We start from the raw sequence: 18589 nt of genomic DNA on the forward strand, positions 1-18589 counted from the left end.
TGTCTAGTCAAAGTAGGTGGAAGACGGGAAACCAGACATAAAAACACACATCAGATAACTCTTATAAAACAATGTCTGACAAGGGAACAAGTCTAAAACCCGTTTTGCTCTTTCTCCCTCTTTGTCTCCCTCCAGGTCTGTGGATCGCCAGGCGTTCTACCATGCCTGTCCCCCCACCCCTCAATCCCCGCAGACAAAAACACCTGTCCCACACACACCTCCACCCCGAACAAAGGGCAGAACGTTCCACATTCCCCTCCCTTGTCCCTCCATCCGTCCTCTCTCTTTCTCTTCTCCCCCCTCTCCTTGTCTCATCTTTGCCCTCCTCATCCCATCTCGTCCACTGCGCCTGTCCCAGGGCTACGAAAAGAACCCTTCCCGACTCTGTCCCTTTCCCGGCGTTTCACTGGCTAACTCTGGTCACATGCTGCCTGCTGCCTTCTCTGATTGGAGCAGGGGAGACGTGGGGTGTGGTCTCGGCCTGTCCCTTCCACTGCGTGTGTCGAAACCTTTCAGAGTCGCTCAGCACTCTCTGCGCCGACAAGGGCCTCCTGTTTGTCCCCCCGCACGTTGACCGGCGCACTGTCGAGCTGCGACTGGCTGACAACTTCATCACGGAAGTGGGCGGGATTGACTTTGTCAACATGACCGGATTGGTTGATTTGACTCTGTCGAGGAATACCATACACCTAATCCGACCAATGGCCTTTGCTGACCTGGAGAGTCTGCGCTCGCTGCATCTGGATGGTGAGTCAAAATAGTAATCCTACAATCCTGCTGACTTAAACTACTTGGATATGACAATTTGGTAAAATATTCAGAAACAAAATTAAAACCCTTCAGCGATATTATTTATATTTGTGTATCTAGGTAATCGCCTGACAATACTTGGACCCAGGGACCTCGCAGGTTTGGTAAATCTGCAACACCTGATCATCAACAACAACCAGCTGGTCAAAGTCTCTTCCCAGGCCTTTGACGACTTCTTGCTCACTCTGGAAGACCTTGACCTGTCCTACAATAACCTCAGAAGGTAAACTTTTGCCTCGGTTGTGATCACCCACACACAGCGTGCATTCACACAATCTACTCTGTTCTGTTTTATTAAGTGGAAACACACAGTAATACTCTAGAGTTTCCTGTGCTCAGGTCTCGGTCTCAATGCCGCCGACACACAGCTCAGCTCACAAAATGTAAAAGGCACAGTGGGAACGCCTTGTCTGATCATGCCAGAGTCAGCAAACACGATGAAGAGAAACCATCTCAATCTGCTGAGGCTGGGAGGAGAGGACTAAAAGCTCAGGAAATTGAAAGCGAATCAATTTTGATGAGGTCCTAATTTTCTTTGACTTCGATCTTGCTAAGATTTGATGAGCACACTTCTGAGCTCACTCCACTGTGAGTGTGCATTGCTTATGCTATTCCATATGGTTCATTCTTTAGCACACTGTGGTATTCCAGTCATCTCTATCTAGGACAAAGGAGACACTTACAGCATCACTACTTATTCCTCTGGACCAAACAATAAGTCAGAACAATGACGATATTCACTATCAATCCCCTATTCTCCTCTTCATAGTGTCCCACTGCGTTGATGAATTCAGCAGCTTTTGGCTGTCAGCTCTGATTAAGATGTTTCATTTGTCTCCTCTACAGGAGCTCTTTGGCCTGTTTCCAACCTCCACCAAGCCATAAGAAAAGTGTAAAGAGTTTTAATGATGCATACATTAGCAACTGCTGTTTGCCCCTTTGTTGCGGGTTACTGAGAGGAATCTTTACAGACTAAGATTAAAAATGAGCCTGCGTCATTGATTCTTTCTTATCTAGGTTAAAAATGCTCAAAACTGGAAACAGATCATGTCATAAGGGAACTCTTTTCAGGCAGGGGAAGAGATTATCCACGTGGGGAGGCCCACCGGTGTAATTTAATTGTGAAGGAAACTGAGGGACACCTGGTGTCTCCTGCAGCTTAGATTTGTTCGAATACTGCTTTTAGCAGTGTTACAGAGCAAGTCTGGAACCTGAACTGATCTCACGTGGTTAACTTTCTGGGACACTGGGGTTGAGCAATGCAGCAAAGATGGGAATTGCCAACTACCATATTCATTCATTAAAAAAGAAGTTATGACCTTATTATTGGTTGACTTCTGCACTACCTTCATCCGACTCCTGTTATGTATCAAGGCCTGTTTGTAAGATGAATCTAATAACAAAATGAAAATATTTGTGGACAATAATTTCGATTATATCAAAGAGGCATGCTTGTGCTACAATATCCTGCTTCATTCATCCGTCTGTCTGTCCACCTCTAATCTACACCACAAACATGATTTAATAAATCATTAAGCCTAGTACTGCTTTCCCCTCACATGTCTATTGTCGAGAGACATTCTACTGTATAGACAAAGAAAGTGACCCTCTGCTGTTTGCTGTAGCCATCAATAATTTATTTATTGCATTAATTTCATTACACAACGCAATATATTCTGTCAACCAAATAAGCTTCGAAATCAACTTATTAATGTGTGATATTGAGTAGCAGCAGGTGTCTCTTTGTGTTCAGCACAGAGTGCTACAGTGTTTGCTTATAAACTGCTAAACATGAAGATGAAATCAACAGTGCAGGTATGACCCCGACATCACTTCACATTTATTCTATTTTTCTGGTTCTCAGTCATCACTTTTGACTTACTAATTTGTCCAAAACGGTTCCTAAGTGAATGTCTGCACAAAAGGAATACTAAATGACAACAGCAATGGGTCACAGATGGGACTGGTGAAACCCAGAAAAAGTGAAGGATTGAGAAGGAAAACGAGCATCTGTTGTTGTTGTCTTTCATTGCTGTCACCATTAATTAGTCTTTGCTTATTCCTGTTTGTTGCAGAGTAAGGAAAGTAGGAAACTGCTCAGAATATAGAGCGTAAACTTTGATCTAAAAGCAGCACACTCATCTACTCAATTAATCTAACATTAATCACTAAATATTTTTCTATTTCATTGCTACAGGGTACCATGGGAGTCCATTCAGAACATGGCCAGTCTGCACACGCTCAATCTGGACCATAACCTGATAGACCACATAGCGGAAGGAGTCTTTGGAGAGCTGTATAAGCTTGCAAGACTGGATATGACCTCCAACAGGCTTCGAACCCTACCTCCTGATCCCCTCTTTGCAAGGTAGCTCTTAAGCTTGTCTTTCATGTTTCTCTAAGAAGTGGCTTAGTGGAAATATTCTGTGGCAGACGACACTACCACCAAAGTGGGTTTTAACAGGGGTGCGTTGGTGTACAGACATTCTGTCAAATCATTAGTCACTCCTTTATCATACTCACTCCGCATCTAATTATCCATATCCAGTATTGTAGATAACACTATAAATCGTTTCACTCGTACCAGTCCACAGACTGGAATACATGAGGAAACCGAACCTTATGTTCTCATTTTATTTCCCTTTTTTGTTCTACATCATATAGAAATGAGACAGTGGCAAAGAAAGCCACAGGAGCAAGAGGCTGCAAGGTAAATAAATAAGGACCTTATAGGTCTCTAGTGCCCACTTATTGGCTAGTCATACATTTTCAACTTTGGAAATGGTGATGGCAAGTAATGAGGGTGGTTAAGAAAAAGAAAGATTGTAGAGGTGACTCTACTAGGCTCCAACTAACTATCGCAGTCCAGCTGTGACACGGCATCTGTGTACTTGCACTCACGTCCTTTACAATTAATGCTGATTGTGCTGTTGAGAGCTTTACAAAACACTGTCATTTAAAGGTACCTACCAGCACAGCCATTTCATACGGTTCATATGTGGTATTACAGCCACAGTCTTTAAAACCATCTTGCAGAAAGCTGCTTCGTAAGTTTAATACAGTCCTGTTTTTTCCTTGACATTTGCAAATTATTCCAATTTTAATTTGCACAGGCCAGCTGCAAGATGTTTATAACAGCACTACTGCTAAGTATTGCTCCTGGGTCGGTTTGTAACCGCCTGCTGTGGACCATTTTCAAAATCACTTGTTTCTCTCAGTTTGAGCAGCAGGCTCTTGCCAACTGGCTGATGCCAAAACCTAACTTTATAGCAAATGTATTTTTGTTCCTTTTAATGGTGATAAAAACCTTGAAAATTTGAGTGACAAAAGGGCGAAGTTGCTATAATTTTACAAAAAGTGAAAAAACTAGGGAGAAAAAAATGTTGATGAAAATGTTAAGATACTTCTGCTATTTGGACTTTCAAGCTCAAACTTGTTGATTAACATGCTTATATTCATAAAGGATGAGGTAAGACGGCTTTTATAGTGTTAGTCCAAAATGGACTGATCTCTATTTATAGGTTGAATTAATCAAGAATATAGCATTTAAATCAACTTCAAGTCCATTAAGGCTTACAGTGAACTGATGACCTTTTCCACTGTCATCTTCAGGTCACAGACAGGTGCAATAAGTCCCACCCCCTACAATGCTGTCATAAGCTTAAATTTTGGTGGGAACCCGCTGCACTGCAATTGTGAACTGCTATGGTTACGGCGGCTTATCCGTGGAGACGACATGGAGACGTGCGCCACACCTGCTCACCTGGCTGGAAGGTAAACATCATGAATTGGACAAAGGATCATCTGTCTTACACATTAAGTTTTAGAACCAACTGTTTTTCCTTATTCTTTTAATCATTGAAACCTTTGTCAATGTCAGTGGAAGCAAAATAATAGTCTCAGGTTGAATGAATATCATACTTCAGTGTTTCCCAACCTTGTCTCAAGGCCAATCTGTCCTACAAGATTTTACTCTTGCCCTGTTTTAGCAGAAATCAAATTACAGGCCTCACATTTTATGACATCTTAATTGGATCATCATGTGTGCAAGAATAGAACTGGAGCAAAAACTGGCACGGGTAGGCCTTAAAGACTGTGTTTTCAAAACGAGGATGTGATATTGCTGCAGTCATTATTCTGATACCTCACACTTTCTCCTCCCTGCGTCTCTCTGCTGGAATTTTCCAGTCTAACCATGCAGTCAAAAGTGAAAACAAAGGATTGAGGAGCAAAATGAGCATCTGTTGTTGTCATCTGTCATCGCTGCCACCATTAATTACTCTTTGCTTAGTCTTGTTTTCTGCAGAGTAGAATGGGAAATAATTCAGACTGTTCGTTACTGACCTTTACCCTTAAATGTATTTTTAAAAGAGTACATAGATCTTTAGGTTAATGTACTTCATTAATCTGCCAAACCCACCATGGAGGGTTAAAACAAGACAAATTCCTGTCCTTAGCCAAAAAGGTGGTCCTGGTGCTCTCCACCTCCCTCTCTCTCTCTCTCTCTCTCTCTCTCTCTCTCTCTCTCTCTCTCTCATTGGCTTCATGCCTCTTCTCTCCCTTTGTCTCTCAGATATTTCTGGTCGATTCCTGAGGAGGAGTTTACTTGTGAACCACCTCTCATCACCCGTCACACTCACAAGCTGTGGGTGCTGGAAGGCCAGCGAGCCACGCTAAAATGCCGTGCCATTGGCGACCCTGAGCCAGTAATCCACTGGGTTTCACCAGATGACCGCATCATTGCGAATTCATCCCGGACCAGCTCCTTCAGCAATGGGACCTTGGATATCTTAGTAACAGTTGCCCGGGATGACGGGGCATACACATGTATTGCAATAAATGCAGCAGGCGAAGCGACTGCCACTGTGGACCTGAAAATAATCCCCCTGCCTCACCGGGGCGGAGCAGGCGGAAACACAGGGAATAACAACGTGAACACCAAAAACAACAGGAACGTGACCAATGGGATTTTACGGACCGATCCGGGCTCCTCGGATATCAGCACAGGGAAAAACGGAGGGATTAACAACAGCGCAGGACGTGGAGGAGAGGTGGAGGATGGGAAAAGAGGTGGAGGGGAGGATGAAGAAGGCGACAGTAGCAGGGCCTCCGAAGGGGAGAGAGTTGACGGAGGGAGCATGGAGGATGTCGAGGGGGGCGAGGAGGAAGGAAGGATGGTTGGAGTACAAGGGGTTACGTCAACCTCAGCTCAGGTCCGATGGGATTTGGGGCGTTTGTCTACAGTTTACGCAGTCTGGATGTATCAGATACAGTACAACTGCACCGCTGACGAGACCCTCATCTACAGGTCAGTCCAACTTTTGCTATGTCATGGACATAACTCACTATGCAAACAACGGGAGCCCATGTGAAATGTTCCTTTTCTATTAGCTTAGATACTTGCCAACAGGTATCTGTTATCGTCTTGCAGTAACAGCTTCTCCTCTATCTATCACTTTTTGACTGTCAGTGTCTTCCTCCCTCAAAAGGTGCCTATCCTGTTTTCATGCAAATCTGCTTAAATATTTATCCATTACAGCATGACACTTCAGTAGTGCAACTGTTCACCTTGTTCATGGACGGGTGGATAGCTCAAGGGAAGGATGGATGGGGAGACAGATGAAGGGATAGAGGGGCGACGGTAGTTAATAATTCATCTCCATCACTGTTTGACACTAAAACCCAACAGGTGGATAAGTCAGTGCATATGGATGAGAGAAGAATGGGAGGGCAAGTGGATGAACACTGAGGGAATAAAGGGGAATTTGAGGGAGGGGGGCTCATATGAAAACATCCAAAGGCAAATAAATAGTGTCTGACTCTGAATGCAAGATATGTCTGTAGACATTTTTTGCATAGCATATCTCGCATGTGCCAGTATTAATGGACACGTCTGATGAGTAAGACCGGCTCTTGATGCGACATGTCATTCTTAATTTGAAGTAACGTTTAAACCTTCAGTAAGCCAAGTCATTTTGCATTTAAAATGAGATTCCCTCACACTTCATTGTCAATGTTTACTCGCCATGCTCTCTGAGGAAGAAAAAGAATCAAACATTTATAAAGACCGGATTTGAGGTTCAGGGCTGCAATGGTGTTCTTGCTATCACAAATTATTTAAGAGACCACTGCCACACCCTGATTTATAAGGGGTAGGATAGGTTTTTGGGGGAAAAAAAACATGGAGGTGAAAAGCAAATTTGCATGCCCAAGAAAGCCTTTGCAAAGCTGCCAATCTTTGTTCACTTTCTGTTTCTATGCGCTGCTGTGAGCCAATTTGTATACTGTAGCTGTGGGCCCAGCAAAAAGAAAGAAGGAGGAGTAAGACTGTAGTCACTTGTAACATCCAAAGAGAGCCAAGAAGATTAGGAGGAACAAGTCAAAGCAAAGAGTTTCAACACAAACCTTTTCGTTTTAAATGAAAAAAGGAGTTCCACACTTTCTGTGCTAGCACCGTGAAACTGTGACGAGGAGTAAATAAGTCTGAGATGGATGGATGCAAGATATCTCTTGTCTTGTCTTGGTTTCAAAATATGACAGTGGGGCTTGGGTTTTAGCTATTTTGGGTACTTACGTGTACAATACTACTCCACTGTACATGAATTATGCTTGCATGCATTCAAAGTTTACTGCTTCTGTAGACTGATGAAACATTATGTGTGTGGTTGTTACTACAGTAAAACAGTGGCTGAAACAGTGACTGTAAGATGGAATAAGGGAAGGAGAGAGGAGGTTCTGGAGGGACTGCCATCATGCCATTATTTGATATTTTTGTTTTTGATTTCACTCTGCACTAATGCAGAGATTGAATGTAGTTTTCCTCAGATAAGATCGTATTAAGCTGTAAGTGGTACTGAGAAAGGCTGAAGGGAGCAAACCATATGACAGGGAGAGGACAGAGAAGACAGGCAGATGGAAAGATGATTGGAAATATGAAAAACTGTGTGCAGGTATAATCAGAAGGATTGAGGGAAAGTAAGGAAGATGGTAGCCAAGGGTGAATGGAAAAAAGACAGATGGGGAGGAGAAACTAATAGTTTGAGTGATGGATAGAGCCAGAAGGGAAGAACGGGGGAATTTTAAGATAGGAAGGAATTTCAGAAGGAGGAGGAAAGGGGTCGAGGGAGAAGGGGAAGATAGGAGATGGGCTCTACCCAAATCACCTTGGGAGAGATTGAGATGAAAGAAGGATGGGTGAAAGGAGAGAGAACGACAGACAATAAAGGGGAGAAGAGAGAGGGGTGGGCTCAAATGGTCCTCAAGGAGAAAGTAAGGAATCAAGGGTGGAGAGAGGGAGGGGAGGTATTTAAATCCATCACCGAAATAGAGTAAGAGAGACAACGTGTGTACACAACAGAAATACACCTGGGTATGGAAATAGGGAAGAAAGAGTGAGGAGGGGAAACAGGTCCGATGTAGTAGAAGAGAAAAAAGACAAAGAGATGGGAAGGACTCCTTAAAAACAAAAAAAGGAATAATGTCACAAGGGAGTAGGCGGTGTGGTGAAAGCCCTACAGCTAAGCAATCCATTGCTGGGGAGAGGGTTGGGTGGATGACGAAGAGGCGAAGAGATGCCTCATTGAAATGCCACATCAAAACAGACGAGTGCAGATTCTGTACAGTCCCACGACACATTTGTGGCAATTACACATGGAGAAATAATTACATGATTGAACTGAATGAGCTGAATGAGATCTTAGTTCCCTTGCTGATCAGCTGCGTTCATTCCTCTACAGAAAATACTCTAATAATAGGGGAGCTGGCTTGCTAACATCATCACGTAAAGGTGCATTATCTCCAGGAAGCAAAGAATATAAATTCAGAGAGACAAACAGAGATTACCTCAGCTACAGTGCCACAAGAGCTGTACCTATGACAAATTTTCAACAAAAACATTGAACTTGATAGTATTAGTATTTGTTTGTAAATCCAACTTGTCCTGGCTGAGTTTAGCTCTTGCAAATAAAAAGGGAGACGCATGTAAAGTGTCCTTCTCTGAGGGAAGAAATAATGGAACGGCAGCATTAGTAGTGGCGAGGGCTCGGCTGTGCAGCTCGAGACAAGAAAATGCTGATAGACACAAAAAGTCTCAGACAGAAGCAAAATAGAGGAGAGATAAGCGGCAAAGAGTGAGCCGAGGCAACTGGCGTCACGGGAGAGATGCCGAAATTCAGCGAGGAGGGAGTAAGGGATCTGAAGTTCGATTAAATTCTAAACAAATCACGTCGCCAACAAAACAGAGGGAGGAGAGTGTCTCAAAGGAGAGATAGGGACGTAGTGGCTATCTTAAAGGTGAAATTGAGACATAAACTCTGAACCGAATAGGAAAAGAGAAAAAGGAGGTTAAAAGAGGAGCCAAAGACGTCTGAGGGCTTTGAGGGAGGAAGCAGGGAAATCTGTCTCAAAGGACAGATAGAGCGGAAATGGAAGCGGGCATCATCACCCTGCAGCCAGGGTTTTCCAGTATACATTTATATCATGCTATCAACGTGCCAACCGCAATATCACACCAGCTAGCAAGACTGTGAAGAAAGGAGTCAGCCAAAGGGAGTCTGGCTTATGAATTCAAAAGGAGAGAATGGATGAGTGAGATTTCATGCTTTCTCTATCAGGGATTTGTGTTCATATTTTGTTGTTGTTGTTGCTGCTGCTGTATGTGTGCTTTGGCAGGTGGAGAAAACACACCAGCCCAACTGAATTGAGCTGAGGAAGGAGAGGCAGAAAGAGAGGAAAACAGAGAGGATTTAAGAATGGCAGGCAAGGAAAGAAAACAAGTATAGTTTCCGACAAACGACAGAAAGTGAGCTACATAGTGAGACAGAGGTATATACCATATATATATATAGAGAGAGAGAGACATTGCAGAACAATAGAGCACATTGTGTGGCTGCCAGATTTAATCATCTTTAAAAGGTCAGCCGTATGCTAGAAAACACCAGCCTCCATTTTAGCATGGCTTGTCTAATTCTGATGGCATGTGTGACAGTGCCAGGTGGGATGTCGTCCATGTGGCATCCGCTGGGCCCCACTCACCCCGTCACCCTCGGCTCCCCTGACACCTTCAACTGAGCCTCCTTCCTGGAGCTTTGCCACAATGTTACAGTCCCTCACTTTGATTTGAGCACGAGAAAATGTCCTTGATCCTACAATGTGAGAAAAGCCCAGCAATAGAATAACCAAGGATTTCCGAAGGCTGCTGGTTGAATGTTAGTAATTACCAAATTGGTATGTCTTTCTTGCCCACACATGGGTACAGCCTTCCTGAAGGACAAAGAACAGGAGAAAGAATGTCCCCCCCATGTTAATGAGGCAGCATTTGTAAAGCGACCTCTGTGGTACCATCTGTTAGAAAATTCTGTCATTTCAGCAAGATTACCAGTTTCTAATTTCCTATTTCACAGGCCATGCATGAAGGCATGAGCTGAAGAGTTCACTTTGTAAACCACCACACAACTTACAGGTGGACACGATCCAAAAGCCCCCCATCATGGTGAAGCTGGTAATGTTAAAGTTTTTGATGAGGCTGTGTGTAGTTATGGTTCTTGTTATTTTGGCCACCCTATGCACATAGAGGGGTAGTTATTTATTTATACTATCTCCTGTCTGCCTATCTCACAAACCATCAAACATAAAGTAAATAGCGCATAACACCACTCAGCGCTTCACATCTATTATTTGTTGCAGGACTATTTCATAGGAATTGCATTACATTGCACAGTACAGGTGTCATTCAGTCCAAACTCTGTTTATGAATTACATGAGATAGTCTGTTGCTTTCTTACTGATGCTTGTAGATACCTTGTACCTTTTCTAAAAAAAAAGATCACTAATGGTACATGAGGTCTGTCAGCGGGGGCGTTTGTATGACACTTGTACATGTCAGAGCCAAAAGTTTCTTATTAGGTTCAGAAGTCTTCTAAGCGTGCAGGCAGGAGTGTAAGGGCTTTGACAATTTTCACAATGTTGCCCCAGTCACAACAGGATCGACCTTCCTGCTGGGCAGTCAAAGTGCCAAGTTTGACACAGAATTTAATGGGAACAGAAATGATCACAAGGACAAAAAGAGGAGGAAGTTGGAGGGAAAATCATGCAGAGTTTAAGAAATAATGAGAATAATGAAAGTAGAGTCTGAGAAAAGGAACGCACAGTTAAAAAGGACAGGGTGAGAGTTTGACAGCTGTAGGAAAGGAGCATGCTGAGACACAGACAGATGAGAGCAATGAGTCACAAAAGGAGAAGAAAATGAATGGATTAAAGAAATTGAACCTAAATATTAGGTGCATGGCAATACTACTCATTTGCTGCCACTATCTGTAGCATTTTTGACTAATATTTGACAAAGAGTGTCTATAGTGTAGTCTATATATATATTTTATAATATACAGAGAGGATATTTGCTTGGCTGCACCAAACTATGTGGTTAACTATACAAATAATTTTCCTCCGCTGGAGAAATCGAACACCCCGAGATGCTTTCTGTCATGTTACATCTGGCTCTTTGTATTGTACAATATGATATTGCACGGGAAACTTATATCAGTATTCTATTTTAGCCCTGAATGAGCCTGTTAACCAATACAAGAAATCATACAAGAAACAAGTACAGCAGCAGAGACAGGCATAGATAAGGATGTAATGAGAGATAAAACAGCGGGGCAGGGAGGAGGCATGAAGAGAAGAAGAGGGGGGAGGGAAGAAAAGAACAAGGACATAGACGGATAGGAGGATTGAGGGAAGTGAGAGAGATAGGGGATGGACAAAATGGGGTTGAGAGTTGTACCCCAGGGGAAGATGTAATTAAGTGTTAAACTACTGTGTCAATACTTGTGTCAACTCACATCAGAGGCAGAGGAAGGAAGGAAAAGAGAAAGGGTCAGCACTCAATATATATTATACTGTAGGGTCAGAGGAAGGAGGAAAGTGAGTAAGGGAGATGGAGAGGGATGGACAATGAGATTTATACTACCTTTTATTATGTGGCTAAAAATAAAATGAAGAAAAACAAGGGAGAAACGATGGAGAAAGACAAATACTAGGGGATTGGGGAGAAGGAGGTCAGAAAAAAGGGAGCGGGAAAGAGAGAGAAAACAACTGAATCAGGCGGGGCGGGAAAATCAGGCCAAATGAGGAAGAGCTGAGAGAGAAGGATAGATTAAGGAAAGCGAAAAGACAGAAGGAGGGATGAAACAAAATCCAGAAGGGAAGGGGGAGTGGGGGGTGGGGGATTGACAGAAAGACAGATCAAGAAAAACAGAAGAAGAGATCAGACAAAATTGAGGGAGACAGCCAACGAGACAGTAAACAGTCCAACAAATCAAGAGCAAAAGTGGAGGAAAGGGTAAACGAACAAAAGACATGACATGGAAAAAAAAAGGAAACAGGGGCAGTATAGATGTCAGCCAGAAGAGAAGATAATTGCTTTGTTGTTCCTCCTCTTCTTTATTTTTTTTTCTCTCTCCTCTGTCTTTCTTGCTCTCTGTGCCCAATCTTGTCTGGTGTCAGATCACCACACTTGGTAATGCAGACAGAGAGAAAAAAAGAGGAAGAAATGAGGAAGCGAGAGAAACAAGAAAAGAAGTGGAAGACAGAGAAAGATGAGAAAAGGGGGACAGGATTCTACCACTCTTTTATGCCCTTGCCATCACTGTTTTTTTTTTCCTCTCTCTCTCTCTCTCTGGTACTAATAATTACTCGCCTCTGTGTCACCAGCTTGAACAAAGCACTCCCTTGTCTCTTTCACTTTCTCCCTGCATCTGTGTGTATGCGCGCGCCTTTGCAGGGTTTAACCGTAATTAGAAGCACAGAGACAGACACACACACTCTTGGGTGTGTTAGGTGACACAATGCTAGTGTCTGCAAATACAGGGAGAGTAATGAGAACACCACTCCTGGCTCCTCGACATAACCAATCCAATCGGTCAATTCATTTTATTTCAGACCAGCAGTTATATGCCATGCGCTTTATACATACATCGTCTCAGGAGCACTGAAGATTTAGGTGTTTCCATGATGTGTACGCACACCACAGGACGGCAGATTTGCAAGTACATATGACAATAGGTGCATAAATGTAGATAAAAATGCATAATGCAGTGAGTAGTAGTGAATCAGCGTATCAAAGATGTGTGCATTTGTGAATGTGTCCGAGTCTTCCATGTATATTTCAGTGACTTTGCAAGCCTATTTCTTTCACTGCTAGTGTGGCAGAAACAACTAGAGAAGTGATTCACGATCTCATAAGGGAGGGAAGGGTGGTGGGGCGGAGGAGAAGAGTAGTGATATAGGGAGAGGAGGGGGGGGGGCTGGAAATATAAGATGAGGGCAAATAGAGAGGTGGCAGGGAGAAGGAAGATAGGAGGAGAGAGGATGAGGAGGAGGGAGGAGTGACCTTGGATGCTAAATAATGGTACATGGTTATAGCTGTGGCTAATAGAGACATAGTACAGTGACTGCGAAAATGAGAGAGGCTAGGAGGTCAGGTAGAGCCCGGTGAGAATTGCTGAAGGATTTGCAGCGAGCAGAGCTGATTGGCTGAGGAAATACAGAGCAGGTAAAAGAGACAGAGATGTGCAGAGGGAACGAACATAACTAAAAACGTAAGTCAAATGGTTAAAAAAAAAAAAAAAAAAAACTGCCAAGAAAGAGGTCGAACATGGAACAAAGGAGTGCAACACTGCAAATGTAGGTAAAGGGAAAGAAAGGATGGGCGATTACAATGCAGTGAAAAGGGCAGAGGATATGGAGAGATAAGAGTGAGGGACTGATCAGCGAAAAGAAGGAAATCTGTTCATAAAAGATGGATGGAGAAAGAATAAGGAGGATAGATTGAGGGAGGGAGGATCGAAAAAGAGCTGAAAAGAAGGATAGAGGGAAGGATGGAGGATAGTGTGAATAAAAGAGGGGGTATTGAATGGCAGGATTAGAAAAATGACTCAAGGATTCACTCAAGGTGTGTGTGTGCAAGTCATGGTCACACAATGCACAAGGACTGAACAGTTTGATGCTGTGTCCCAGTTTATAAGACATGGTATAGACTGCAAAAAGCTTTCCGTTGTTTTATGTTAATCCATGTATATACACAAATTCATTTGGTGCAGTAGAATTCATAATGCAGCCATATATCAGGAAGCAGAAAGGGAATGAGCTCAAATACTGCTTGTATAAGACTTTGGTAATACAGTTTCTTATTCAGCACTGAATCCAATAAAGCATGCAACAGTATATCAGCGATATTAATCACACAGACACTGAGCGACATGGGAAAAGAGGGGAAAAGACAGGACATGAGAAACCAGTACGCGTTAACATGACAGTGAATCAAAGGAAGAGAAAACCCATTTAAACATAACCTTTGTTACAGCCCCTCAACGGAGGACACGACTCCCCACAGTGATGGTCAAATCTCTCTTGCCTTGCGGGTTCTATCAATTATACGCAGACACATACAGGCTCTGGATGAACTGACACCGCTCTAATATTTCTCAGGGCCTTTTATAAGGTTATAATATGACCAGGGCTTTTTATTCAGAAACAGAGGCAGCGGCATGAGTGCTGCCTCTTGCATATTTCATGTGGCAAATCTGATTGAGCACCCACTGTCTTTACTAGTGGACTTTACAGGGGCAATTCACAATCCCCCAGTGTGGCTGATTGCCAGAGACAGGCTTTCATTTTGGGTTTTCATTCCTGAGATATTTGGTTATAATGCTTTGGTTTGATTTCGCTTCTTAAGATGCTTACTCCTCTGCTGTAGGAATATAAAAAGTACTTACAAAACCTTTATTTTGCTACTCTCTTTCCCAATTTTAGTTATTGCTCTGAAGTTTTGGGCCTTGAAATATAATCAGTGTTTCCATAATTTCACAGCGCTGCCTGATACCTTGAAGAATAAAGGTTCTGGGAGTTAGTTGACAGAGACATTCAAATGTATTCAACTGTTTCAGCAGTAAGACTAGATACCAGCATTTCCTGGTAAGAGTAAGTAAACCCTCTTCTTAGACCATTTAAATGTCGACTATGTCTTTTAGCTGTTTCACTGTTTCATTTTGTTGTCTGCCTGGTCTGTAAATCGCGTCAGCGCAGAGAATTAGTTAATTAGTGAATTTGTGACAGTGTTAGAAAGCACGACTTAATGACCACCGGATAAGGTGGATTTTGAATACCATTAAGATTATATTGGAACTTGGGAGTGTCGGACAGTATACATTGTCCTTATCAAATCATATTGAGCTTCTGCTGAAAATGAGCAGTTTGGGGGTATTTCTGTGCCGGTGCTTGCCATTCAAATTAGTCCAGGAGATTTGGTAAGGAGGCGTAACTGAGTTTGCAACACGCTGTTGTTTTAAAAGCACTTTTAACCCTAAATTATATCTGTGCAAAAGTTGATATTCTGGGCATTTGTTCAGAAAATGACAATTGTCTGACTGATTTCATTTGTAAAACTTGCTTAAGTAACAGCAGCTAAATTATACCCAATTCAAAAACTAAAGAAAATCACAAGTAGGCTGAATTGTTGCCGTCCTTTGTCTCTTTATTTTGAATGCATTTAAACAGACTAAGGTTATGGGCCTTCTGCAGTGGCTCCCCCGGTGTCTGAGTCACACTAGATGGCATTTATAGGATGTAGCTCAAGTCTGAAGGGAGCTGGAATGGTTAGCAACAGACGATACAAATAAGCCCTTTGATGTAGCAAGAAAAGGGAGAGAAAAAGAGGGAATTGGAGAAACAGAATGCAGGAGAGGAAAGTAAAAGAAAATCACTGACAAAATATTCACGGAGGCAACACAAAAGTGCACAAACACACACTTGCCCACACAACAGGGTTGGACAGCAGAGGGCAAAGTCATACCCATCAGCAACAGACACTTGAGCTGTGCTACAGTCTCCCACACACACTTTAACCTAGCATGTCACATACACAAACCCACCAACATACAAATACACACAGATTTCTATTCCAGTGTGTCATAAATACAAACATATACACATGCACACACTGAAGCAAGCACATACAACTTATGTAAAGCCTGTGCCCCTCTGTTCTTATCACCACCTTCATTGTTTTTTCCCCTCTCTATTGTTCACCTCTCCCCCGTTTGTTAGCTGCTCGAACACTTAAAATGAGGACACATTCAAAGCACTCTCTTTATTATCCCACGCAAGCACTCACCCATTACAGACACACGCTGGAACCCTCTTGCAGTCAAAATACAACAAAACACACCCTCACTTGTGATGACAATACATCGACACATTCATTTCCTAAATAAACTCTAATCAAAACAAAACGTCCCAGCTTTAGGTTAATCCTAGCTCTGACCGTTAAACCTAAAATGGCCTCTTTTTTTAAATGCGAGGTCCCACAAAATGGCTTGGTGTGCTTCTCGCAGGGATTCAAGTGCGAGCACGCACACATACACACACCCCTGCACTCCAAATGAGCAGACAGAGTTCTCTTTTCATGTTCCCTGGGTGCGCTCTCCATCAATAGCCTCATTTTCCCTCTCTCCCCCTACTGCAGTATCCAATCCTGCGCTGCTTCTAGCCATCCTTTCACCCCTCCTTTCCTCTGCTTCTTCAACAATATTCAACCCTTTCTCCTTAGTTCCACAAAAGTCCGAAAATTCAGGCTAGGCTTGAAGTTACTGCAGATATTTTACATTTCACTACTAATTGTGTGCACAGCATGCTTATTTATTTAACTGACCAATACTATTTTTTCTTTTATCCCTCTTTAGAATTCTACCATCGACCAGTGACCGTTTCCTGTTGAAGAACCTGGTTTCTGGTGTGGACTACAACCTGTGTGTGCTGGCCATTTTTGATGACACAATCACATCACTAGCGGCAACGAAAGTCCTGGGCTGTGCCACGTTCTCCACCAAGGATGTTTACCCAGCATGTCGCTCTCTCCAAGCCCATTTCCTGGGCGGGACACTCACCATATTGGTTGGCGGTGTTGTTGTCGTCACCCTACTTGTGTTTACTGTGGCTCTTATGGTTCGCCACCGTGTCTGCAATCATGGCGACCACATAATATGTCACAATAGCAACACTGAGGCAGGAGGAGGGGCCTGCTGTCAGGGTGGAGGCGTAGGGAGTGGAGACAAAGGGGGAAACACTAGCGGGTGCTACCAATCAAACGGTTCCGGGGACATGATGATGGTGGTCCTGCCCAATGGCCTGCCTTCCAAGAGAGGAGGGGAGGAGGACAAGGAGAAGGAAGCAGCTGATTCAGCTTCCTCTCTGCCACCAAAACTCCCTCCAAAGCCCAGGCCCAAGCCTAAAGTCAACCTGGAGCAGTTTCTTTCAGCTGGGGGGGTAGTTTCCACAACAACAGGGGCAGGAGGTGAGATGGCACTGGTGGTGAGGCAAAGGAAGCTGGAGAAGGCGCCGCCATACACCCTTGAAAGTGACAGAACTCCCCTCTACTACTCCCCTTCCCCTCCATCCACCCTGCCCCGTCAGTCACGCTCCAGGGACCGCCCAAAACCCCGTCTGGAGCGAGAACTGACCAATCGTGCCAGTTTCTCTCTGGCTGCACCCCTGAGAGACTCAGAGCTGTTGGACTGGAGAATCACTCCCCGAGGCAGGGACAAATGGAACTCCTCACAGGCTTATCAGAGCCCTCTATCCCCTCTAAGCCCTGTTTGCGGGACTGTTAGCAAGCGGCGACACTCGCTGGATATGGGCTCCTCTGTCGCCCTAGCAACTGATGCTGCGGCGACTGTTGCCAAACGCTATGGTGCTGTCAGTTACGCCAAGCGGCTGAGCGTGATCTGGACAAGGCGAAGCCAGTCGCTTCATGGAATGCTGGTGCAGTGCGCCTCGACAACAAGCACAACATCTTCTACAACCAGCGACGAGGCCGCAAGTGCCGGGGGGTTTGGTGCACACTGCGAGTTCCAACGGGGATATATCCACGCTTATAACACCACCAACTCCAACTCTAACACTGGGCTCACTACTGGGAAAACACACACTGTAAAAGACAGGGGGAGGGAAAAAGGAAAGGATGGAAGGAGTGCTGAAGAACTGGAGGAAAGTGTTGTGTAGGGGGCTGTGAGAGGACAGTTTGAATGGGATCTTGGTTTGAGGAGGGCAAAGAGGTGGAGTCAGGGGAGAAATTGAGGGGGCAGGAAAGCGAGAGTTCAGAGGAAGGGAGAAGAGTAAAATTGACTTGAGTCTCACTTGTGCAGGTCCCTGATTTGCCCTGGGAGAAGTCAAAAAAAAATGGAGAGGAGAGGGGAAAGTGTACCTGGAAGTGAGGAGATGATTTTTAAGAGGCTCTTTATAGTTGACCTGAAGAGTGACTGGAGGAATCGTAAATGGGAAGAGAGATGTGAGAGGAAAAGGGGGAGAGTAGGAGAAACATAACGTGTGACAGTCTTTAAAACGGTTTTAAATACTCGAGGCTGAGCACAAGCTCAGTACAAGATAGAAAAGGAAATAGTAACACAAAAACAAAACTCAGAAAAATCAAGACAAAGAGAGTGACAGCTGTAAGAACGGACAATGTGAGTGATATAGTCACAGAGGGAGAGACGTAATCAAACAAGAGAAAACATCAATAGAGCAACAGAACAAAGGATATATAGCAGAGACTGATGAAAAAAACTGATGTGAGCTCAGCGTCGATCTCAGTAAAGCCTATTCACTAATAGAACCAGACTGTTGCGAACACTTCAACTCTCCAGGGCCTCAGCCCCCACAACGCCACGAGGGTTTACACTGGATCAAAAACAACAAAACAACTGGTACTACTGGAGAAACACTCTGA

At 43.7% G+C, this 18589-nt stretch overlaps 2 protein-coding genes across 2 annotated transcripts in view; one reads left to right on the forward strand and one right to left on the reverse strand.

Annotated features, from left to right (window-relative positions):
* LOC139305797 (pyruvate carboxylase, mitochondrial-like) overlaps positions 1 to 18589 on the reverse strand; it is a 258603-nt gene that overhangs the window by 88707 nt on the left and 151307 nt on the right. The window lies entirely within an intron of this gene.
* LOC139305731 (leucine-rich repeat and fibronectin type-III domain-containing protein 4) lies at positions 162 to 17865 on the forward strand. Its single transcript, XM_070929672.1, has 6 exons — positions 162 to 747; positions 871 to 1033; positions 3008 to 3178; positions 4423 to 4584; positions 5384 to 6118; positions 16548 to 17865. Exons 1-6 carry the CDS (start codon positions 162 to 164, stop codon positions 17863 to 17865), a joined length of 3135 nt encoding a protein of 1044 aa, XP_070785773.1.

The sequence above is a fragment of the Enoplosus armatus genome, chromosome 23 (genome assembly GCF_043641665.1).
Source record: "Enoplosus armatus isolate fEnoArm2 chromosome 23, fEnoArm2.hap1, whole genome shotgun sequence".
NCBI classification, from domain to species: Eukaryota; Metazoa; Chordata; class Actinopteri; order Centrarchiformes; family Enoplosidae; genus Enoplosus; species Enoplosus armatus.

Excerpts from the sequence above, each read along its gene's own strand:
- LOC139305731 (XM_070929672.1), top strand. The coding sequence starts at position 162 with ATGCCTGTCCCCCCACCCCTCAATCCCCGCAGACAAAAACACCTGTCC. Across the intron at positions 4,585-5,383 it reads CCTGCTCACCTGGCTGGAAG|ATATTTCTGGTCGATTCCTG; the intron begins GTAAACATCATG and ends TTTGTCTCTCAG. Across the intron at positions 6,119-16,547 it reads GACGAGACCCTCATCTACAG|AATTCTACCATCGACCAGTG; the intron begins GTCAGTCCAACT and ends ATCCCTCTTTAG.